The sequence below is a fragment of the Barbus barbus genome, assembly GCF_936440315.1.
Source record: "Barbus barbus genome assembly, chromosome: 30".
Taxonomy (NCBI): Eukaryota; Metazoa; Chordata; class Actinopteri; order Cypriniformes; family Cyprinidae; genus Barbus; species Barbus barbus.
The window spans coordinates 6,926,000-6,945,418 of NC_136758.1; the positions used below are offsets into that span (position 1 = coordinate 6,926,000).

Consider the following 19,419-nt stretch of genomic DNA (forward strand, 5'->3'; position numbering starts at 1 on the left):
TAGTATAGGAGTATCAAAGCTCGCGCTGTCAGATTGCTCAACAGCTTTTTTCCCCAGGCTGTGACAGCTCTTAACTCCAATCTTCCTGTCCCCCTCTGACCCCCCACCCATCCAACTCATTAATACAGTTGACAACTTTTCCTAAGTGCAATTCTGAGTGTGCTACACACAGGTGAGTGGGCTATACAAACCACCTGTAGTAACGCACTCATCCCACTATATGCACACTAGACACTTTCTATGAACACTCCCTGCTACAAAGACTCAATAAAAAAATGTTTACTTGAGCATTGCACTAAAAATATTTTTGCTCTATGCGCTGCTTCCCACAAAATCTCTCTTTAATCTGCACAACAATTTAATGTACAAAATATATATACAATTTTTATTTCTATCTTTTTGCACAATTCCATGTACAGTATATATGTAAAGTTCTTGTACAGTCTCAGTTTGTGTATGTCTAGGCAACTAGGTATAGTAGTTATAGTATTTTTTTTTTCTCTCTCTTATACTTGCATTGTTGTATGTTTATCCTATGTTTTACTAGTATGTAGCACCGTGGTCCTGCGAGACATGACATTTAATTTCACTATATGTCCACACATGTAGCAGAATGACAATAAAGCTCGACTTGACTTGACTTGAAGTGATGAGCATTTCAATATGCCCTGCCTCAACTTCATATTAGAAAATATCAACATAGTATAGAAAACCTTTAACTGAAGATTGAGTGTTTAATCTTATTATTATACATTACTGACACTCTATCCTCCAATTTGATACTGTTAAGTGCTTTGACACAATCTGTATTGTTAAAAGCGCTATATAAATAAAGCTGACTTGACTTGACTTGACTATAGAAAACCGTGCTTGATTTAACGGGATCTTTAACCTGAGATTAAGAAGATTTTAACCTACTGCGCAGAAAATTGAAAAGCTTTCTGAAAAATATTTTTTTTGGAATTTAATTCTTATTTTTCTAGCTTATTTCTTAAAAACCTGTCAAAATGTTTGCACTTTTAGAGCTTCAAAGTGTTGATATTAGCATATAATTAGCATGAACCCATGGGCACTAACTCACTTATTAACTAAACACTTATGAAGTTGAAAACAGCACTGGAGAACAGAGGGAATTTCTATCGATTTGCATACATACATAGATGTGTAAAACATTCTGAATTAATGGAAAAGTAGCTATAAGAGGTGAGCAACAGTGGAGAGTGTTTTTTCTCGCTTTTTTTTTGACAAGCGGAGCTATAGTTTACAGTTATAACCTCTGCTAGAGAGACTGTAAATGGTAGAGAACTGAACTTGGCTTTACAGAGGTAAGTGCCGCTCTTGAGAAAGAACTTTGTCATTGTGAGAACACTCTTCCCAGACATTAATTTTACCATTTTATGAAACGGCCGTTCATCTAATGGTGGTGAAGTGTGTTATGAACTAACCGGTAGAGTTGATGCAGGACACTCCGTCTGGGGCCAGCGAGAGCTCTTCATCACAGTAGCACACCGTGCCCTCAGAGGTCTCGTGGCAATCTCCTGACTCACAGTGACTGCAGTTCTGCACTGGGTTGATAATAACTTCACCGTCACCTTCCATGCCTGGAAATGACATTACCATACTTATGGGATGGTGAAGCAGGAAAGCTTGAGGCTTATATTCAGAAGATTGTTGGCTTGATCACAACAGGGGTAAATTTGTGCCCTTAAGCAAGGCACCATAATCCAGGTGTTTCCAGGGGGATTGCCACTATAATATGGATCCTGTACTTTTCTGTTTTGATCTAATCTTATGAAAAACGTTTAATCATCTCAAAACAACTGAGAGAAATAAGCTTAGATCAGTAAGGAATACAATCAATCGCATCCAAAAAGAAATATAAACATTTCCTAATTTACAGAAAACAAGTTGAAGAAAGGATTGAATCCAGTGTTTGGAAACATTATAGTATAACAAGAGTCATTTTTGTATGCCAGTCATTTTTGACCAGGAACACCACAAGTGCTAAAAAAAAGCCTGTCAGCAAAGTCAATAAGTTTAGTGCAATGCAATGACATTAACCAGGTCAAAATGACCAGAAAACAACATGAGGGTTGAGAGTGCCATATCAGTCAGAGCCAAAGTCTCTCTGTGAATGGGTTTTTATTTCTGGGCCCACAGCTTCTGAATCAAGGCACTGATGTGTAGAAATTCTTATTTGTTCACCGATGAATGCTCTGGGGAAGTAGTTTATTGTTCTGAGATTTTTACAACATAATTTCATAGTACACAGTATATTTTCATAGTACATCAGAAAGTTTTATCTTCCTCATAATATGACTTCCTCAAGAAGTAAAATTGTCCTATTATTACACAAGACTGAAGCAAAAAATAAAAACTTTTTTATTAAGTCTTCGGTTAAGAAGAAAACTTCTTAATGCCCCAATACTATTTCCAATGTAGGAGATGCTTTTCATCACTCGCAGTCCTGGAAGCATAATAACTTTGCTCTAAGGCACAGTGATGCTTGAGTGGGAATGTAATATGATTTGAGTCACCTTCAACTTTAGGTACAAACTTCAACTAACTGTAGAGGTACAGTATACCACTAATAGCCCACTATCATCCAGCCATCTGTTTTCCAAGATGCTTGTTATTGGCACCTTAATATTTCAATGCAAATCCATTAAAATTTTCACAAAAATGTGAAATTGGTTCTTGAAATTAATGTAAGCCCTTAATTTGAATGATAAAGAGGTGCTGGCCCCATTTGTCCTGACTGAATCCTAATTTGTGTACTTCTAGTACGCTCTAAAAGTACTTTATGTACCTCATTAGTGCTGGAAAAATGTAACTCTGACTACATAGGTGACAGTATGCCCGTATTGAAATGTCAGCACATTTAAGTATGAATGTTAGCAGCAAGTTAAATGTATTGCCTTTAAATTCATTAATAGTTAACTGTTTATATATTTAAAAACTGCAATAGCTATACTGTAACTTTGGCCTAATATATATTTTTTGCGATTATTTTCAACTGAAAAAGTCCATTTAAACCCTCTTTTTTTTAGGGATTGAGTGCAGTGTCAGAGATGTGCTTTGAAAATGAGACACAAATAGTGTCCTATACCATCTGGCCCTTTTGGCTTATCATCATCAATGTACTATGAGCTGAAACACAACTTGATTATCTTAAACTTATATATAGTATGGACAGTATGCATACCTGGATTCACCAGAAACTCAAAAGTTTACATATTTACCATTTTGTACTTGTATACAATGCACTTATGTATACAATTCATGTGCTTATGTTCTGTGACATTCTGTAGCATAAATAGGATGTTCACATTTAAAGGTCCAATAAAAAGTGCACTTCAAATACCTGAATGATGTGAAGATATTTTACCAAGAAAAAAAAAAAAACTTATGCTAGTAGTAGGACATAGTATATGTGCATAGTGTATAGTACATCAATTGGGACAGAACTAAAGAATCTTGTATTACCTTTGAGGGGCTCCAGGTACATTTCGCCATCAGGACTTAAAAATGATGTTCCATCATCTCCATCCTTTCTGGGATCGTTATCGTGCCAGGCACTGCCCCCTATGCCCATGGAGGTAAGAAACAGTAATAAAATGTTTCAAAACTATAAAACTGAAGATATACAATATAAACAAGGCTAAAATTCGGTCTAACCTCTGTATCCTCCACCTCCTCCACCAGCCGTACAGGCCCCTCCACCACCTCCAAAACCTCCTCGAGTTTTCCAGCCCATGACTTGACAGGGTTCTCCACCCTGACCTCCCAGAATGAGAGGTCTACCACCTTGAGGAACAGGGGCAGTGTCATTCCAGCCTCCACCACCGCCTGAAATCCACAGAGCCACACAGATCATAAGAATGACATTAAAAGACACTTGTGCCCCATTTCAGTTTCTCTGCGTGGCTAATTAATTTCACAACAGGTGACAATATAACTTTTTGCCCCCTTTATATCCATCCTCCAACAGATCTATGAATGCAGAGTGGCACAGCGATTTCTCAAGAGAAAATAGTCTCCTATGAACATCCCTAAAGCAGGTCAGTGCTGTTGCTTAGCATGAAAATGTTCAAATAAAAATGTGGCAAATTATTTCAGACGTCAAAGCTGTCCCATTTTGCTAACTCTCTAATGGTTTCTTAGCAGCACATGCTTTGTTGAAAAAAAAAAAAACACTAATTTTTAGAGACAAAAAGGAAAGCAAGATTGGAAGGATCGATGAATTCACCATTGACCATTGCTAGATGACTGCTAGGGTGTTCTGGGTGCTTTTTTAAGGTGGTTACTAGGGGGTTCAGTGAGGTTGCTATGCAATTATTACATTTCTGTACATTTCCTTATGGAAATGATGGAAACATATTGAATATAATTGGGAATGAAGGTTTTGTGTAGTAAATAGAGCACAATGGGGGAGCTGGCCTTTGAAAAGAGTGCCACTGATAGAAGCCATACTGAGTGCTCAGCAGGACACAACCAGAGCACCCACAATGCAATGCAATGACATGCAGAAACTTGATGCACAGATAGATGCGCCTTCAATTGCTTAGACTTCATAGCAGAGCACACTACTATTACTGTACTGTTGTTACCGCCCTGTACACACACACACACACATATATATATATATATATATATAAAGAATATCCAAGATCCAATATTCTAATCCTAATTTGCTGCCTCAGTCTTATTCAGGCACTGCTAAAAGGAATTTTCAATCAAAAATCATATTCAATAAAGGACTATTTTGAAGCCTAGCAGAAAATAAAATTATTATGCACATGTCCAGGAAGGAAAAAGCCCGGGAGAGCAGCATTTCTTCTCTTTTTTTTTTCAAATAAATCAAACTTGATATTCTGGTAAACCAAAGCATAGTTCCAACTATCCACATGAAGTAAATAAACAAATAAATAAAAATCTCTGCCCTGTGTGCTATATGTACTGCTTCACTGCTATTGTGAGCTGCTGTTTGCCAGGAGTAATACACATTAGTTCAGTAATGCTAGAATTTGTCTAATTGATTTATAATACAGAAAACCTGTTGGGGTTACCTGCAGCGCCTGGTTTTCCATTGCGGCCGGGGATGCTGGGATCCCTGTCCATCACTTCTTCTAGGGTTTCTGATTGGCTGCTGTAGCCACGGCCTCCACCTCCAGCAGCAATGAGTAGTGGAATGTGGACTCCATTCACCACCTGTAACCAACGGAAACAGAGAGTCGTATTTTAACAGTGTAAAACTTCCAATTGCCACTGAAATGTGAGGTGCATGATAACATAGCGGTGTCGCCAGGGTGTTGCTATGCTAAAGTGTTAGCATGTTACTGTGTGGTTTCTGCCCTGCTCAAGGTGATTGCTTACTGGCCCACCCCCAATCTGTATATATGAAAGCTTCCTTCCTTCTCTGTATGGCTTTGAGGATTTTCTCATCAATTATATTAGTGAAATAGAACTTGATTTGCATACTTTACATAGTTACTTAACAACGTTGTTCAGATGTGGCTAAGCTAGCATCCAATACTCTTTTATGCATAAAAAAATGACATGACGCACAAATATTGGCTGAAACAATAAATTGTAATTAGATTAGAAAATATTTTAATTGATATCAGTACTGAATTCACTATATTTATAGGACATTTTTGCATACAAATATGTCTGCCCTTTATATTTGATTGATTGGCTTATTGATTGATTGATTGATTGATTGATTGATTGCCTCATGATTTGAGAGCACTCATTGTGGTGTATTTATGCCCTAATGTTTAACACTCAAAATGAAAGAAACTGAGGGATAATTCACCCAAACATTTACATTTTGTTAGCATCACCACTGTCAGGTTGTTCCAGACATGCATGAGTTTCTTTATTTTGTTGAACAAAAGATTAATAAGTTATTTTGAAGAGTGTTGGTGACCAAACAGTTGATGACATTTTTTTCCCCCTTTCTATGGAAGTCAATGGCTACCATCAACTGTTTGGTCAACAACATTCTTCAAAATTCTGATGACAGAATTAAATTTTTTTTGGTGAACTCTCCAAATAGATGTACACATATTTACATGCACAAATGATGGAAATATTAAATTTAAAATGCATTTTTTATAGTGCCACCTTGAAGACATAAGTGCCGCCTCCTCCTCCACCACCCCCTCCCTTGAGCTGGGTCTTGTTGATGGATGGTCCTTGCTGTTCCCTGCAGATCCGGTCCATAGTAGGTACCATCTATGAAAAAAAAAAAAATGTATATATATATTATATATATATATATATTTTTTTTTAAACAATAGCACAGTAATGTATTGGTAGAAAGGATTACTCACATTAGGGCAAGCATCCTCTCCTTCCTGTCCCACTAGAATATACAGCAGCTCATCCTTCTGTAACAGGAAGTCTCCAGTCATGTACACCCCATGTGACTTGTGGACAGCCTGGACACTGCGTCCACCAGCTGCTCCATACGCCGTGATCCTAAACCCAACACAAATAAGTAAGCAGTCATTTAGCAGCTGCTTTCATCCAAGGTGACTTATAGTGCACTTATTACAGGGACAATTCTCTGTGAGTGACCTGGGGTTAAGTGCTTTGCTCAAGGGCACAATGGTGATGGTTCTTCACACACTTCTTACGGGGGATCAACCCGACAATTTTCTAATTACAATCCCTGACTTTTAGTAACTACACCACCATTAAACCAGGAATGGCATGAATGCTCTGTTCCCAACCCTAGCAAGCTACTTTACTTTACTTTATTGTTTGTACAGGTCCTGGACAGAATTTCATATTTGACACTGGCATAAAAACATATAATAGACAGAAAACGTACACTTACATACTGTATCTATAGAACACATGGAACACACATTATCCTCATAAAAAAAAAAAAATAATAATAATAATAAAAAAAAATGAATACAAGGCACAATGTATGTATGTACACTATACACACACTAACCCACAACATATATGGTAATTAAGAATTTGGTTTAAAACAGTCACTGCCAATGGAACAAATGACCTTTTATAAAAGTTATTTTTTGCCAGTGGTATACGCTGCCTGCGCTCCGAAGGGAGGACCTCGAAGCAAGAATGGAGGGGATGAGTCTGGTCAGTGTACACTGCAACTGCCTTCCTCTCCATAAATTGTGAAAACAGTTCTTGCATTTTACTCTGCCTCTGGCCGATGATTTTCTTTGCCTCATTGATTACTTGTGCTAATTTATTTTTCTGTTTAAATGTTACACAGCCATACCACAAAACAATATTATATATTATCTATAAACAATGGTCAAAACCCTCCCATTGATACTTAGATTCCTGTTTGCTGAGTAGGCCTAAACGCTGTCTTGCTTTCTTATGTGGTCCACATTTTCCTGAAATGAAAAATTATCATCCATATGTGTGTCTAAATATTTAAAATAAAATAAAAAAATAAATAAAAAAACCCAACCAACAACAAAAAACTTGTTCTACCTTTACACCTTTTATGTCAACTTGTTCAAATGAAATACCTGTAACGGCCTTATTTTAATTCCCACAACAAAGTTCCTTTGTCTTCTCAATGTTCAATAGTAGATGACTGTTATCAAAAAACTGTACAAGACTTTTGATATATCAAAATAAATTAAACTGTTCGTGCCTATTTGGCAGGAAATTAAAGCCAAATCATCAGTGTATTTTATCACAGTAAGTTCATCCCTGATACATTGGATTTCATTGATGTAAATAGAGAAAAGCAGAGGTGATAATACACATCTTTGTGGTAGACCTGAGTTTAAAACTATACAATCAGATGAAATTCCATTGACACATACTCGTTGGGGCCTGTACTTAAAAAAATTCTCGATCCATAAAACCAACCAACTACTTATGACTAAGTCTTGTAGTCTTTCTTTTAAAAACTGCAGATGCATGGTATGAAACGCTGATGTAAAATCCATGAATAGATATTTCAGCAGACAGCATAATATTACCTTCTGAAACAGTATTTGCATCAGGAGCATGTCTTAAAATGTCGTCTAGGTAGGCAGCTCACTTTGAACAGTTTCCTTTACAGACCTTACTAAGTGAATGCCATTATCAGTCTGGGTGCTACTGAAGCAATGCAGCTGATGAAATGTGTTTTCCCATTCCTCCTGCTCCTCGGACAACAATTACCCGAATGACCTGACGGGCTTGATAACAGGCAGCAATTGTGTCGAAGAAGAATGTTTTCCCATTTCATGGTCGAAAAAGGAACCACTAAATTCCTAGAGGCTCAGCAATATGACATTTTGGCTTGTGGTGGTCAGGACATTATGTGGGTGTGGGTGTGTGTTTGTGTGTGTACCTGTATTTCCTTGTCTCTGGGACTCGCCACATCTGGATGCCCTTGAATGGTCCCTTAGTGCCTACAGTGACATTGACTATGGTGTTGCGGTATGAGTTACTGCACTGAGTCGGCGTTGGACCGTCTTGTCCTGTTGCTCCGCAGGTGTGGAATATCCACTTGACAGCTGAAAACACACACAAATGCCCACACATACAGCAAATGTACTATTACATTTGTAAAATAAGAATTCGTCTTGTCTTCTTGTTCAGAGGAAAAAATAAATAAAAATCTATACTATAACGGTGCAAAACTTGGACAAAACAAGTCTGTACTCTTTTAGATGGTAAAAATAGAAAAAGATGCTATATGTGATGTGTTTGGCTGGCTGGGCTGTCAAAAAGACACAGACAATTTATGATTTTTCTCTTCTTAGCTGGAAACCTGTAGAATGTCTTTCACAAACCTGAAAATAGCACCACATGAAGAGTTCATTCATTGCTAAATGTCAAATGCACTTATTCATGAGAGGAATGAGGTTCTGATTGAGTTCACTTTACTAATACTGACAGTATTCTGATAAGATATATACTAGGCTCACATCCAATGGATTCTAAAGGTTGTAAACACTTATTCATAGAGCAAATCACACATGGTAAACATAGAAGCCACATCAGGAGCCACAATCACAGAAAATGGCACGATTGTTTCACGATGCCAATCTTTCGTCTGGGACAGCCGAAAATCGTGCAGTGTGTCTCAGGCTTTACATGAAAATCAATGAGGTTTGGTTTAGCGTGTGATGCATGCACAAACGTCTGTGTTCACAGTGTGTTTTGACTGTTGTTTAGAAAAAAATAAAATCCTAAATGAAATATCTTCATATCTCTTCACAAGACTTGCACTTAAGCGCTTAGATTAAAACAACTATGTCATTTTATTAACATTTTTGGATCATTTAAGTTTGGGTTACCTGGATTTTCAGTGGAGGGACAGAAACCTCTGTGGTTTCATTTGAAATGGCATTAGGTTTAGTAAATCATGGCCAAATTTTCATTTTTTTCCTATAATCTTTAAGTGCATACTCAATGTGATGTTTTTTGACAATTTGTTCCATGTTAGCACACTTTGGAGACCTGTTAATTGCAGTTAAAACTGGATGGGAGTAGAAAGTTCTATTATTGATCTACTGGCAATGTGTAAATTAAAGAACACAGACACAGCCAGCTCATTTATATAATGACCAACGCAATTTACTAGGAACAGTGCAAATTAGAGTATGGTCACAAACAAGCAGAGACGATGATAATCAGGTGCGGGTAATCTAGTAACAACGCAGGTGCAAAATAGGTTAAGACCCATAAATCACCTTGCATGATGCATTTTAATACTCTCCTCTCTGAAATTTCAGGTCTGAAAGGGAAAGCAAGTTTTACACTGTGTGTGTCTTTGGTAAATCCTGATAGTATTTTTTAAATGAAAAAAAAAAAAAAGTTTGTGCTGGAGCAAGCTGTTAGGAAATCTGGCTCTAAATGTAATATCAAATAATAGAAAAAATACAAACAAGTACCACATGAATAGTCATGTTAGTCAACATATAAAAAAATGTGTACTTGGTAACACAAGGGTAGATTGGAGGCTGGAACCAATCGAACGGCAACCAATCCAGTTTTGAAATGAATCACCATGAACAGAGTGAGACCAAGGTGAGAAATACAAAGTCTCTTAGGTGTAAAAATATCCGCTGGCAAAATAGACCTCTTTTCATGCAGTGATGCTGTTCTAGTCAAGTCTGCAAATAAAACATCCAAATAAAAGTTTATTTCCTTGCTAGGAACCTACAGAGATCTGTAATAAGATCTGAAGATAAAGGAAGGTTTGAGTTGCAAGAGAGGTTTGCTGCAGACAAATATCACCAATTATGGTCTTATCCAGCTTCCTTTTATTAGAGTTCTTGAAGGTTTGATTGGTGGAAATGGCTGAGTCATCGGAAGCTGAGCGGTAGTGCTCAGTGCATCATGAGGTTAGCGGCCCGTCTCGCTTTTCTCATCAGAAGAAGCAATCACGCAGACAAAGTCAGAGGAAGTAATCAAGGAGACAAAGGCCAAGGGAGCTGATCTGACAGAAGAACATGCTCCCTCTCTCCACAGCGCTGAAGATTTGAGTCAGCGTAAGGCATACTCCCACATTCAACTGGGTTTTACTTGCCAAAATGAGATGCCATGGTGGCAAAGGGAGAAATCGATAGTGGAGGATGGACGGGAGAGGGCAGGAACAGAGAGGGTGAGCTGAGGCATGACGGAAAATATTAATAGTTGCACAATTTATCAAACACATCAAAACTTTTTCAAAGTTATATCAATTATACATGACTGAATCAATGGAAGACAGCTTGATTTCCCTTTGAGTTTAAATAAAACAACTGCCGAAAATAGAACTTCAGTAAGCTTTACTAGAGTGTGTTTGGAAGAAAGTGTTTAATTATTAACTGTCTTGAGCAGTTGTGGTTTTAGCGTGTATAGAATAAATGTAATGCAATAATGCAGAATCCAGTAAATTATACTGATTATTTCTAACTTGTGTCAATAACCTTAGTGTAAAAAAAAAAAAAAACACTAATTTAAACACAGGGTTGACGGCACACTGGTTCTGTACTAATTGTACACAACTAACAATGCCCCTTTTTAACATGTTCTTGAAACAGTATTATTATTTAAAATACATAATCATGAAATAATATTATTATTTAAATTTGTAATACATTTTAATTTATTTACTCATTAGCAAAGTTTTTTTTTTCCCCTGCAGGAGTCTTTAATGAATAGAAAGTCCAAAAAATAAAAAATAAAACTTTTGGACGGTCACTTTTGATTAATTTAAAGCATCCTTCATAATAAAAAGCATTAATTAAAAAAATAAATAAATAAATAAATTGTACTGATATGATGTTGGATGCATTGCGTTGGGATTTTTATTTCAGGGGGTTGTTGGTTAAATAACAGAACTTTTGCAAACATATGGAAAATAAAACATTTTCTTTATTTAAACCGAAAACCCAAACAAGAACGTTAGTTTTCTGAAGTATATTGAAATAGATTTAAGTATTTTAGAAATACATTTAATATAGATAATGTTAAATGTTACATTATTCATTATTTTTAACATGAGAACCACTCTCTTAAAAAAAAACCCAACACTGATGCAAACTGCAATTACTTATTTCAAGCAAATTTCAAGACATAAAATCTAATCAAAATGGTAAAAACAAATGGTACAAAAGAAATGAAATGATCATCAATGGCCATGAAATGTATCCTCCGTTGAATGCTGTAATGACTCATATACTCCCCCTCACCACCACATGCAATGGTTTACAGAGCTGCAAAATGCAAAAAAGAAATGTGGTGTAGGGACGATGAAGTCAAAACATCAATTTCATAAAACATTCAGCACCGAATCGTCCTCCTTTTGCCTTTTCAGACACTGCAGAGAAGAGTTGGACAGTGTTTTTTAGCCATTCACAGCTGAACTACACCAGAGAATGGCCTGTGTGAGTGAGACTTGCTAATGAGTCTTGATGAATAGCAGATTAGCTGCTCGTTCAGATTTATTAAGGCTGAAATGGCGTGGGAGTCATTTCACAAACACTCAAGCTCACCATATTGATAAATGGCTATGCTCCAATGAGCATGAACATAAGAGGAACACCTGTATATGCTATGAGCAAGCAGATCAGTCTTTCCAAAGCTGATGGCATTTGGTAGGACATTTTCAAAGGTCATGTGCTAGACGGCTGATTTTATAAACGATTTGTGCATTTCAAAAGACAATCATGCTAATGTGAAGCAATGTTTTACAATACAGGCTTCATGAGCAATTCTAATAATTTGATTAATAATTAATGTGAAATTTTGACTCATATATTATTGTGACAGTATATTTAGGCCGTTTTCACAGTTGGTTTGATTACAGAATGGCTCCTGCATTTGTCTGCCACAAACACATTTAAGAGAATGGGATAATGAGAGCTGTTTTGAGACGAGCAGGTATGAGAAATTCATTATTCTATAATATATGTGAACAGGACCATGCAAAGATGCAAATTCTTTGTCATCAGTAGTACTTCGCCTCCACGATTTAGAACAGATTGTGACATGTGCTGTGTTCCAGAGGCAATTTCAAGCAGACTAAATGTGTTTCCTTGCTTTTCACCCAAGCCACATTTCCACCAGCCAAATCACCCAAACTCTAATGTCATCCTGACCCAGATGTGCACCAAAAGCTGTAGTGTGTAAGCACCCTTAAAAGATATAATCAGCCTTTCAACAGTGTTTGATTTGAAGAAAATGGTGCAGCAATAGTCCAGTAGATGGCAAACTTTCTTTTCTCTGCAGTGCACCTCCATGACAGAGAGAGAGAGGAAGAGAGACAGTATCTGAGCCTCTGTTCATAAGCATTCATCTTCTATATCCATTAGAAGTCCAACATATTTGGTGTACCCAAGCATTTCAACAATTTCAGTGTGCTCAGAAGGAATTACGTGGTCTGGACATTGAATTAGCTGAGCTGATGTTTGCAGCGCATAACTCATAACTTGCTGTGAAAACAAAGATTCCAGAGTTTTTATAAAGCAGGGTGCTACCATTGTTGGAATTGGGGGTGTTGTTAGATCTGGCGTCTGTTTTTATCAAAATATGTATTCAGCATTATTTGAGAAACTAATTTGTGTGTTTCAATTAGCATTACCCAAAGATCAATTGGATGACACCTAGGTTATTATATTTTGGAGACATTTTCTACTTTTTATTTTGCTTTGTATGTTCATTTTCTATTGCAGTTTGGGTTTAGATAGATAGACAGACATATAGATATAGATTAAAACAGACATGCCATTAGAATGGGGTGTATTTCCAGCACAACGACATAACTCAATGCTTAACAACAGTATGCATCACTGGAGAAGTTAATTAGTTAGTCACGACTTTTCCCAAAACCGTAGTAGCATGGTTGCGTTTAAACCACACAACAATTTAGGACAGTCGTTAATGACATTGCATGCATGTGGTGTTGTAATAACTTCTGCTATTTAATCAATTCGAGAATGCAGTTTTAAATGTCAAATTATTGTAGTACATTTACATTTAAAAAAATCACATTAAAGCAGGCAGTATGTAATTGGTGTACACTTTACTCTTGTATGCGGTTCATTTCTCCACAATGCAATTTCTCTGAGATGCTGTTGTAACAGACTGAGAAGCTGTTGTTTTGCTTTATTTAATGTATTATATGTCAAGCAGACAGATGCTTCTTGACTTGCCGGGTTAGGCTTAGGAGACTAGTTTAAAACAGACCATTGAACATTGACTGAAACTGTGTTTGGTTTAGTGCTCATGCACTCTACTGTTCCAATACAATAACACAAATAACTGTGGTCTGCACCAAACTTCAGACTCGTAATCACATTGGGGCAAATTTCAGTCAGAACAAGCCAGATAAAAGTTAGAAGCAACTCAAAAAAGACAAACAGCTCAAGCACATGAAAGTAGCAAAAACTCACATTCTGTGGATGCTCCAGGCCCTCCGTAGAGTACTGTGGTGGTCTTGATGTTCTCATTGTTTGGTCTGAACAGCACTTGCGTGGGGCTTGTGGGAGCCACCGGAGGAAATTCTCCATTGGCTGAAGATGAGAGAAAAGACACAATACATTGTTGCGGTCCAACAATACTCCTGCAGCCAGAGAAAATGTTGCAGGCATGGTTAAAACACAGTTTCTGTAAGCCTATAGATAATAGCTGTATTTTGGCTCAATAAAAAAATACTTTTAGATAATCCATTTCATGACAATACCCATTCTCTAAAGCTGGTAATGATATTCACATCTTTGTCTTAAGAATTGTGTGAATATACAAGACATGCACTGAAAAATGGCTCAACTGTTTGCATATCTTTCAACTGTTAATCATATGCTAATAAGGTTTGCTTGCTGATGATGTAGGAGACTTATATGGCTGAACACTTGACCCTTAAAATCTTGATATGCATTACTCAACAGGGAAAATTCCATGTCACTTAGTTACTACTTAAAAACGTAGATCACAAATGGACAATAATTTTATATACAAATAAAACATAACCTTTAGTGATAAATGCTTATACATCCAGCGTTTATGGCTATCTGTCATTTTTACTTTCATTGGCAAAAGCTGTTACTGGGATCATGTAACATCTAAGCCAGATGCCTTTGCATTTCATAAGGATTTTTTCTGCTTCTTTCTCTCTTTGACTGGATTTGACATTTCAAACACCCCCCCCCTCATGAAATTTTCATGGGTTAATATTTTATGGAGCATGTAGAATAGTAAGCACTTGGGATAAAACATTTATCATCTATATAATTTTACACCAATTGCATTGTCCAGATCTTGATTCTGATTTGCTGGTATGTCAATTGCACAGCTATGAGGTAGCTCTTGTTGACTGCATAACACCGGCAAATAAAATTTGAGTTTTTGGTCATTTCTAAGGATGACATTTTATTGGTGGCACAAGGCCAAAAAAAATAAATAAATATATATATTAAAAGCAGAATACCCGAGATTCCATTATTGTCATGGGTTAAGGTGGTTTTCAAAGAATTCTTCAAAACCTCAGTGGGATAAAATATCTGACAGAAACAAATATTTTAAGCATTTGTCTTTCTAGACCGTTTTAGTTTAATTATGAAGTATGTTGGACATAAAACACAGACAACCACAACTCCACAAAAGTAGACAACCACCACCAGTGGTGTCAAGAGTTTAGTTCATATTTCTTAATTATTATGACAAGCCACATGAGCTTCTGCATTGTTCCAATTGTCAACTCACTGTGAAGACAAATCATCCTATCCCCCCGAACGTAACTGCTCAGACAATACTGGGGATCTGTGAAAAATGCTACCTCTCATCTCCATCCCTTAATCATCGCTTTAAAAATACTCATCTACTCCCGCAACACTCTCACTGGAGTTGGCATCATTCATCACAATCTGGACTCCCTGTTGCAAGCGCCTTCCCATGATGCACCCTGTCGCACGGTTATAATCTCTCGTCCCATTTCAGGAATCAAGAAGGAAGTTGATCTGATAAATTCCTATCTCTGAGACACCCTGCCTTGTGTTTCATGCAAAAACGAGAGAAAAACATTTTATCTTTCATGATAAACAGACTAAATCAAAGAATTCAGTATTTTCTGTTGGTTGCAACCCAGGCTCATTTGAAATACGTGCCTCTAAAATACATTTATGCAACACTGTTATTACATACCTTACTGCACGTTTCGTGGCAGTTTCAAAGTGGTTCATACGTTCATACGTTGGTTCAATACGCGACCCTGGAACATTTTTGCTCTATCGTGTTGGAAATATCCCCTACATCAAACCCAACCCTAAACCTACCCCATAGTGTTAACATGCAAACGTGATATAAAAACACATTTATTGATGCAGCCATGCTATTTTAACTTCCTTATGCAGATTTGAGTGGTTTTGTTTGAACCGTAGTTCCCTATCAGTCGGTCACTCCGAGTCACGTCGGTGACCGACGAATTGGGATCTCGCTTAGAGAGACCAATCCCCTACGAGAGTATCTAAACAAGCCAATGCACATTGGCATGCGATTATTGCATCCAGCTGCCGCTAATTACAGCGTGAGTATAAGTAGGCAGCGGGTGCAGCGCATATTCAGCTTTTCGCTTTGGAACCGAGCGTTCTCGTTCTGCTCCTGACCAACTCTTCAACAGGTGTCTGCAAGTCAGTGTGTTGGTGTGACGGCGCGTCAGCGGCGGTGGTCTCCTTCTGTCGAGTGGGTTGCACACATCGGATTGCACTACCCTCTGATCGTGTTGCAAGCAGCCATCTCCCCTGTGCACTTCAGCACACTAAAAGAGTGCTTTTCTCTAAAAGTGCATTCACGGGTGGAACGTCTTTTTAAAGACGTGTCTTTTTCAAGATGCCTTTCCACCCGTGCGTTTCTGGATGCGGTCGTTACCTGGCGCCGGGTGATGGTCACGAGCGTTGCCTCTCGTGTCTGGGCTTTGATCACGCTGAGGCAGCTTTCGTGGACGAGTCATGCTCTCACTGCGGGAGGATGACCGTCGCGGAGTTGCGGACCAGGCTCCGTTTCCTGCAAAGGGGCGGGGTGCCCGTGCCCCTGCCTAGATCTAGGGCTCCTCCTGGCGGCAGCCGGGGGACCACTACCTCTGACAGTGGCCGGACTAGTCTGACGGTGACAGTGAGGAATTCCCCTCAGGGGGGGGGGGGTTCTTCCGGCCACCGGCACTTCGCAGCCTGTGGAGCTGCCAAGGGAGCATGCTGGACCCTCTCATGGAGTACCAGCTGTATCCTTTGGTGCTCCCCTCGGCGACCAGATGTCAATCGCTGCATCGGAGGGTGAGTCTGACCTCTCTGGAGATGATGATTCGGCACCGTTGCCACCCTCTGGGCGGTCAGCGGTTCCGGATTCGGATCCAGAGATGGTGGCTATGCTTGCCCGGGCCGCCGAAAGGGTCGGGCTCGAGTGGAATCCTCCACCGCGTCCCGAACCCTCTAGGTTGGACGATTGGTTTCTCGGGGTGGCTCGCGCTGGTTCTCAGGGCCCCACCCCGGTGCCTTTCTTCCCGGAGGTGCATGATGAGCTCACTAGATCGTGGAAGGCACCTTTCACTGCCCGAAACCTGTCTGGTGGTTCGTCCTCCCTCACCACCCTTGATGGTGGGGTAGCGCGGGGGTATACGGGCATCCCGCCGGTGGAGCGGTCGGTTGCGATGCAATTGTGTCCGACTACTGCTACCACTTGGCGTGGGGTTCCGTTGCTCCCCTCTCAGGCCTGTAGGCACTCGTCGGCCCTGACCGGCAGTGCGTATACGGCTTCTGGTGAAGCTGCTTCCGCCTTACACGCTATGGCGTTGTTGCAGGCTCATCAGGCTAAGGCACTGAGAGACCTGCACGAGGGTGGTCACGACCCAGAAGTTCTCAGAGAACTTCGTACCGCCACGGACCTCGCGCTACGGGCGACAAAGGTTACGGCGTGGTCTCTGGGCCGTGCGATGTCCATTATGGTGGTCCAGGAGCGCCATCTCTGGCTGTGTCTGGCGGACATGAGGGATGCGAAAAAGAGACAGTTCTTGAATGCCCCTGTGTCCCAGGCCGGCCTTTTCGGCGACACAAAAACAGAGACAGACTGAGGCCATCAGGCACATCCTGCCCCGGCGTGCAGCTGCTGCCTCCACCCGGCCGCCGGTGGCAGCGCCTCAGCCTGCTCGTCACCGAGGGCGGCCGCCTGCCGCCGCCCCCCGCTCCCACGCAGCAAACGCAGCAGCCTCCAGCTAAGCAGCGCCGTGGAGCCGGCCGCAGGGCAGCCGCCCCACCCGTCCAGGCCCCCGCCAAACCTGGTGGCAAGCTTAAGAGCAAGCGGACCTGAGACGGGCGACCTGGAGATGGGGGGGGATGCTCTTCGGGAGATGGTGAACGCACCACTCCCTCCCCCGGAGGAGGGCCGGGCGGAGAATCTTTTGTTTCTTTTTTCCCTCTCGGTCAGTGGCACCCAAAAACTCGACAAAAGAGCAGTTTCCTCTATCTCTGGGTCCCCCGAGGGGACGGGGAGTTGTGGACGAGTCAGTCTTGATTCACACTATCCCGCCTCTCTCGCCAGTGAGCAGCTGTGGGCGGTTCGGGAGTGCGGTCAACCGTACTACCCACGCACTCTCTGCCAAAACGCAGGTTGGTGTTCCACACACGCTGACCCTGCTTCGGAGCGGCAAAGAGACGCCCGAGCACGGTCCCTGCGTTTCTCCTCGCTGCCCCGCCGCGGGTACGTCAGTGGTTCCGCTGGTGCCACTTGTACGGTTTCTGGGGGCCTGGTTAGGGCTTCCCAGTCTGTCTCGTTGGCTCCGCCAGACCATCAGACTCGGCTATGCGATTCAGTTCGCCCGGCGTCCTCCCAAGTTCAGGGGCGTCCACTTCACTTCAGTGAAAGCGTTAGATGCTCCTGTCTTGCGCGCAGAGATCGCAGTCCTACTGGCGAAGGATGCGATAGAGCCGGTTCCTCCAGCCGATATGAGGTCGGGGTTTTACAGCCCCTACTTCATTGTACCCAAGAAAGGCGGTGGGTTGAGACCGATCTTGGATCTGCGTCTCTTGAACCAGGCTCTTCACAAGCTTCCGTTCAAGATGCTCACGCAGAAACGCATCTTCGGGTGCGTCCGTCCCCGAGATTGGTTTGCAGCGATCGACCTGAAGGACGCGTACTTCCATGTGTCGATCCTCCGCGCCACAGGCCATTCCTGCAGTTTGCGTTCGAAGGACGGGCATATCAGTACAAGGTCCTGCCCTTCGGGCTGTCCCTGTCGCCCTGTGTCTTCACGAAAGTTGCGGAGGCAGCCCTAGTTCCCATGAGAGAACAGGGCGTTCGTATTCTCAACTACCTCGACGACTGGCTCATACTGGCTCAGTCTCAGGACCAGTTGTGCGAACACAGGGATTTGGTGCTCTCACACCTCAGCCAGTTGGGCCTTCGGGTCAACTGGGAAAAGAGCAAACTCTCCCCGACGCAAAGGATCTCTTTTCTCGGTATTGGAGTTGGATTCGGTCAGTCAGACAGCATGCCTCACGCAGGAACGTGCTCAGTCGGTGTTGAACTGCTTGAATGCGTTCAAGAGCAGGACAGCGGCCCCACTGAAACAATTTCAGAGGCTCCTGGGGCATATGGCAGCTGCAGCGGCAGTCACGCCGCTGGGGCTGCTTCATATGAGGCCGCTTCAACACTGGCTCCATGGCCGAGTCCCGAGGTGGGCGTGGCAGCGCGGCACTCACCGGGTCCAAGTCACACCGGCCTGCCGCCGAACCCTCACCCCGTGGTCAGACCTTTCGTTTCTGCGGGCAGGAGTGCCCCTGGAACAGGTCTCCAGGCATGCTGTGATTTTCACGGATGCCTCCACCACCGGCTGGGGTGCCACGTTCGACGGGCTTGCGGTGTCGGGGGTTTGGACGGGCCCCCAACTGCACTGGCACATCAATTGCCTAGAGTTTCTAGCGGTACGTCTGGCCTTGATCCGTCTCA

The 19,419-nt window shown here is 41.2% G+C and overlaps 1 protein-coding gene across 1 annotated transcript in view; it reads right to left on the reverse strand.

Moving 5' to 3' along the window:
• LOC306850160 (ALK tyrosine kinase receptor) overlaps window positions 1–19,419 on the reverse strand; it is a gene marked incomplete at both ends in the record, with an annotated part of 456,170 nt that overhangs the window by 15,709 nt on the left and 421,042 nt on the right. The window contains 8 exons of the mRNA XM_079385625.1: window positions 1,446–1,601; window positions 3,487–3,585; window positions 3,679–3,849; window positions 5,070–5,211; window positions 6,130–6,240; window positions 6,339–6,486; window positions 8,345–8,510; window positions 13,881–14,000. Coding sequence (XP_079241751.1) covers window positions 1,446–1,601; window positions 3,487–3,585; window positions 3,679–3,849; window positions 5,070–5,211; window positions 6,130–6,240; window positions 6,339–6,486; window positions 8,345–8,510; window positions 13,881–14,000 — 1,113 coding nt within the window. The remainder of the gene's footprint in view (window positions 1–1,445; window positions 1,602–3,486; window positions 3,586–3,678; window positions 3,850–5,069; window positions 5,212–6,129; window positions 6,241–6,338; window positions 6,487–8,344; window positions 8,511–13,880; window positions 14,001–19,419) is intronic.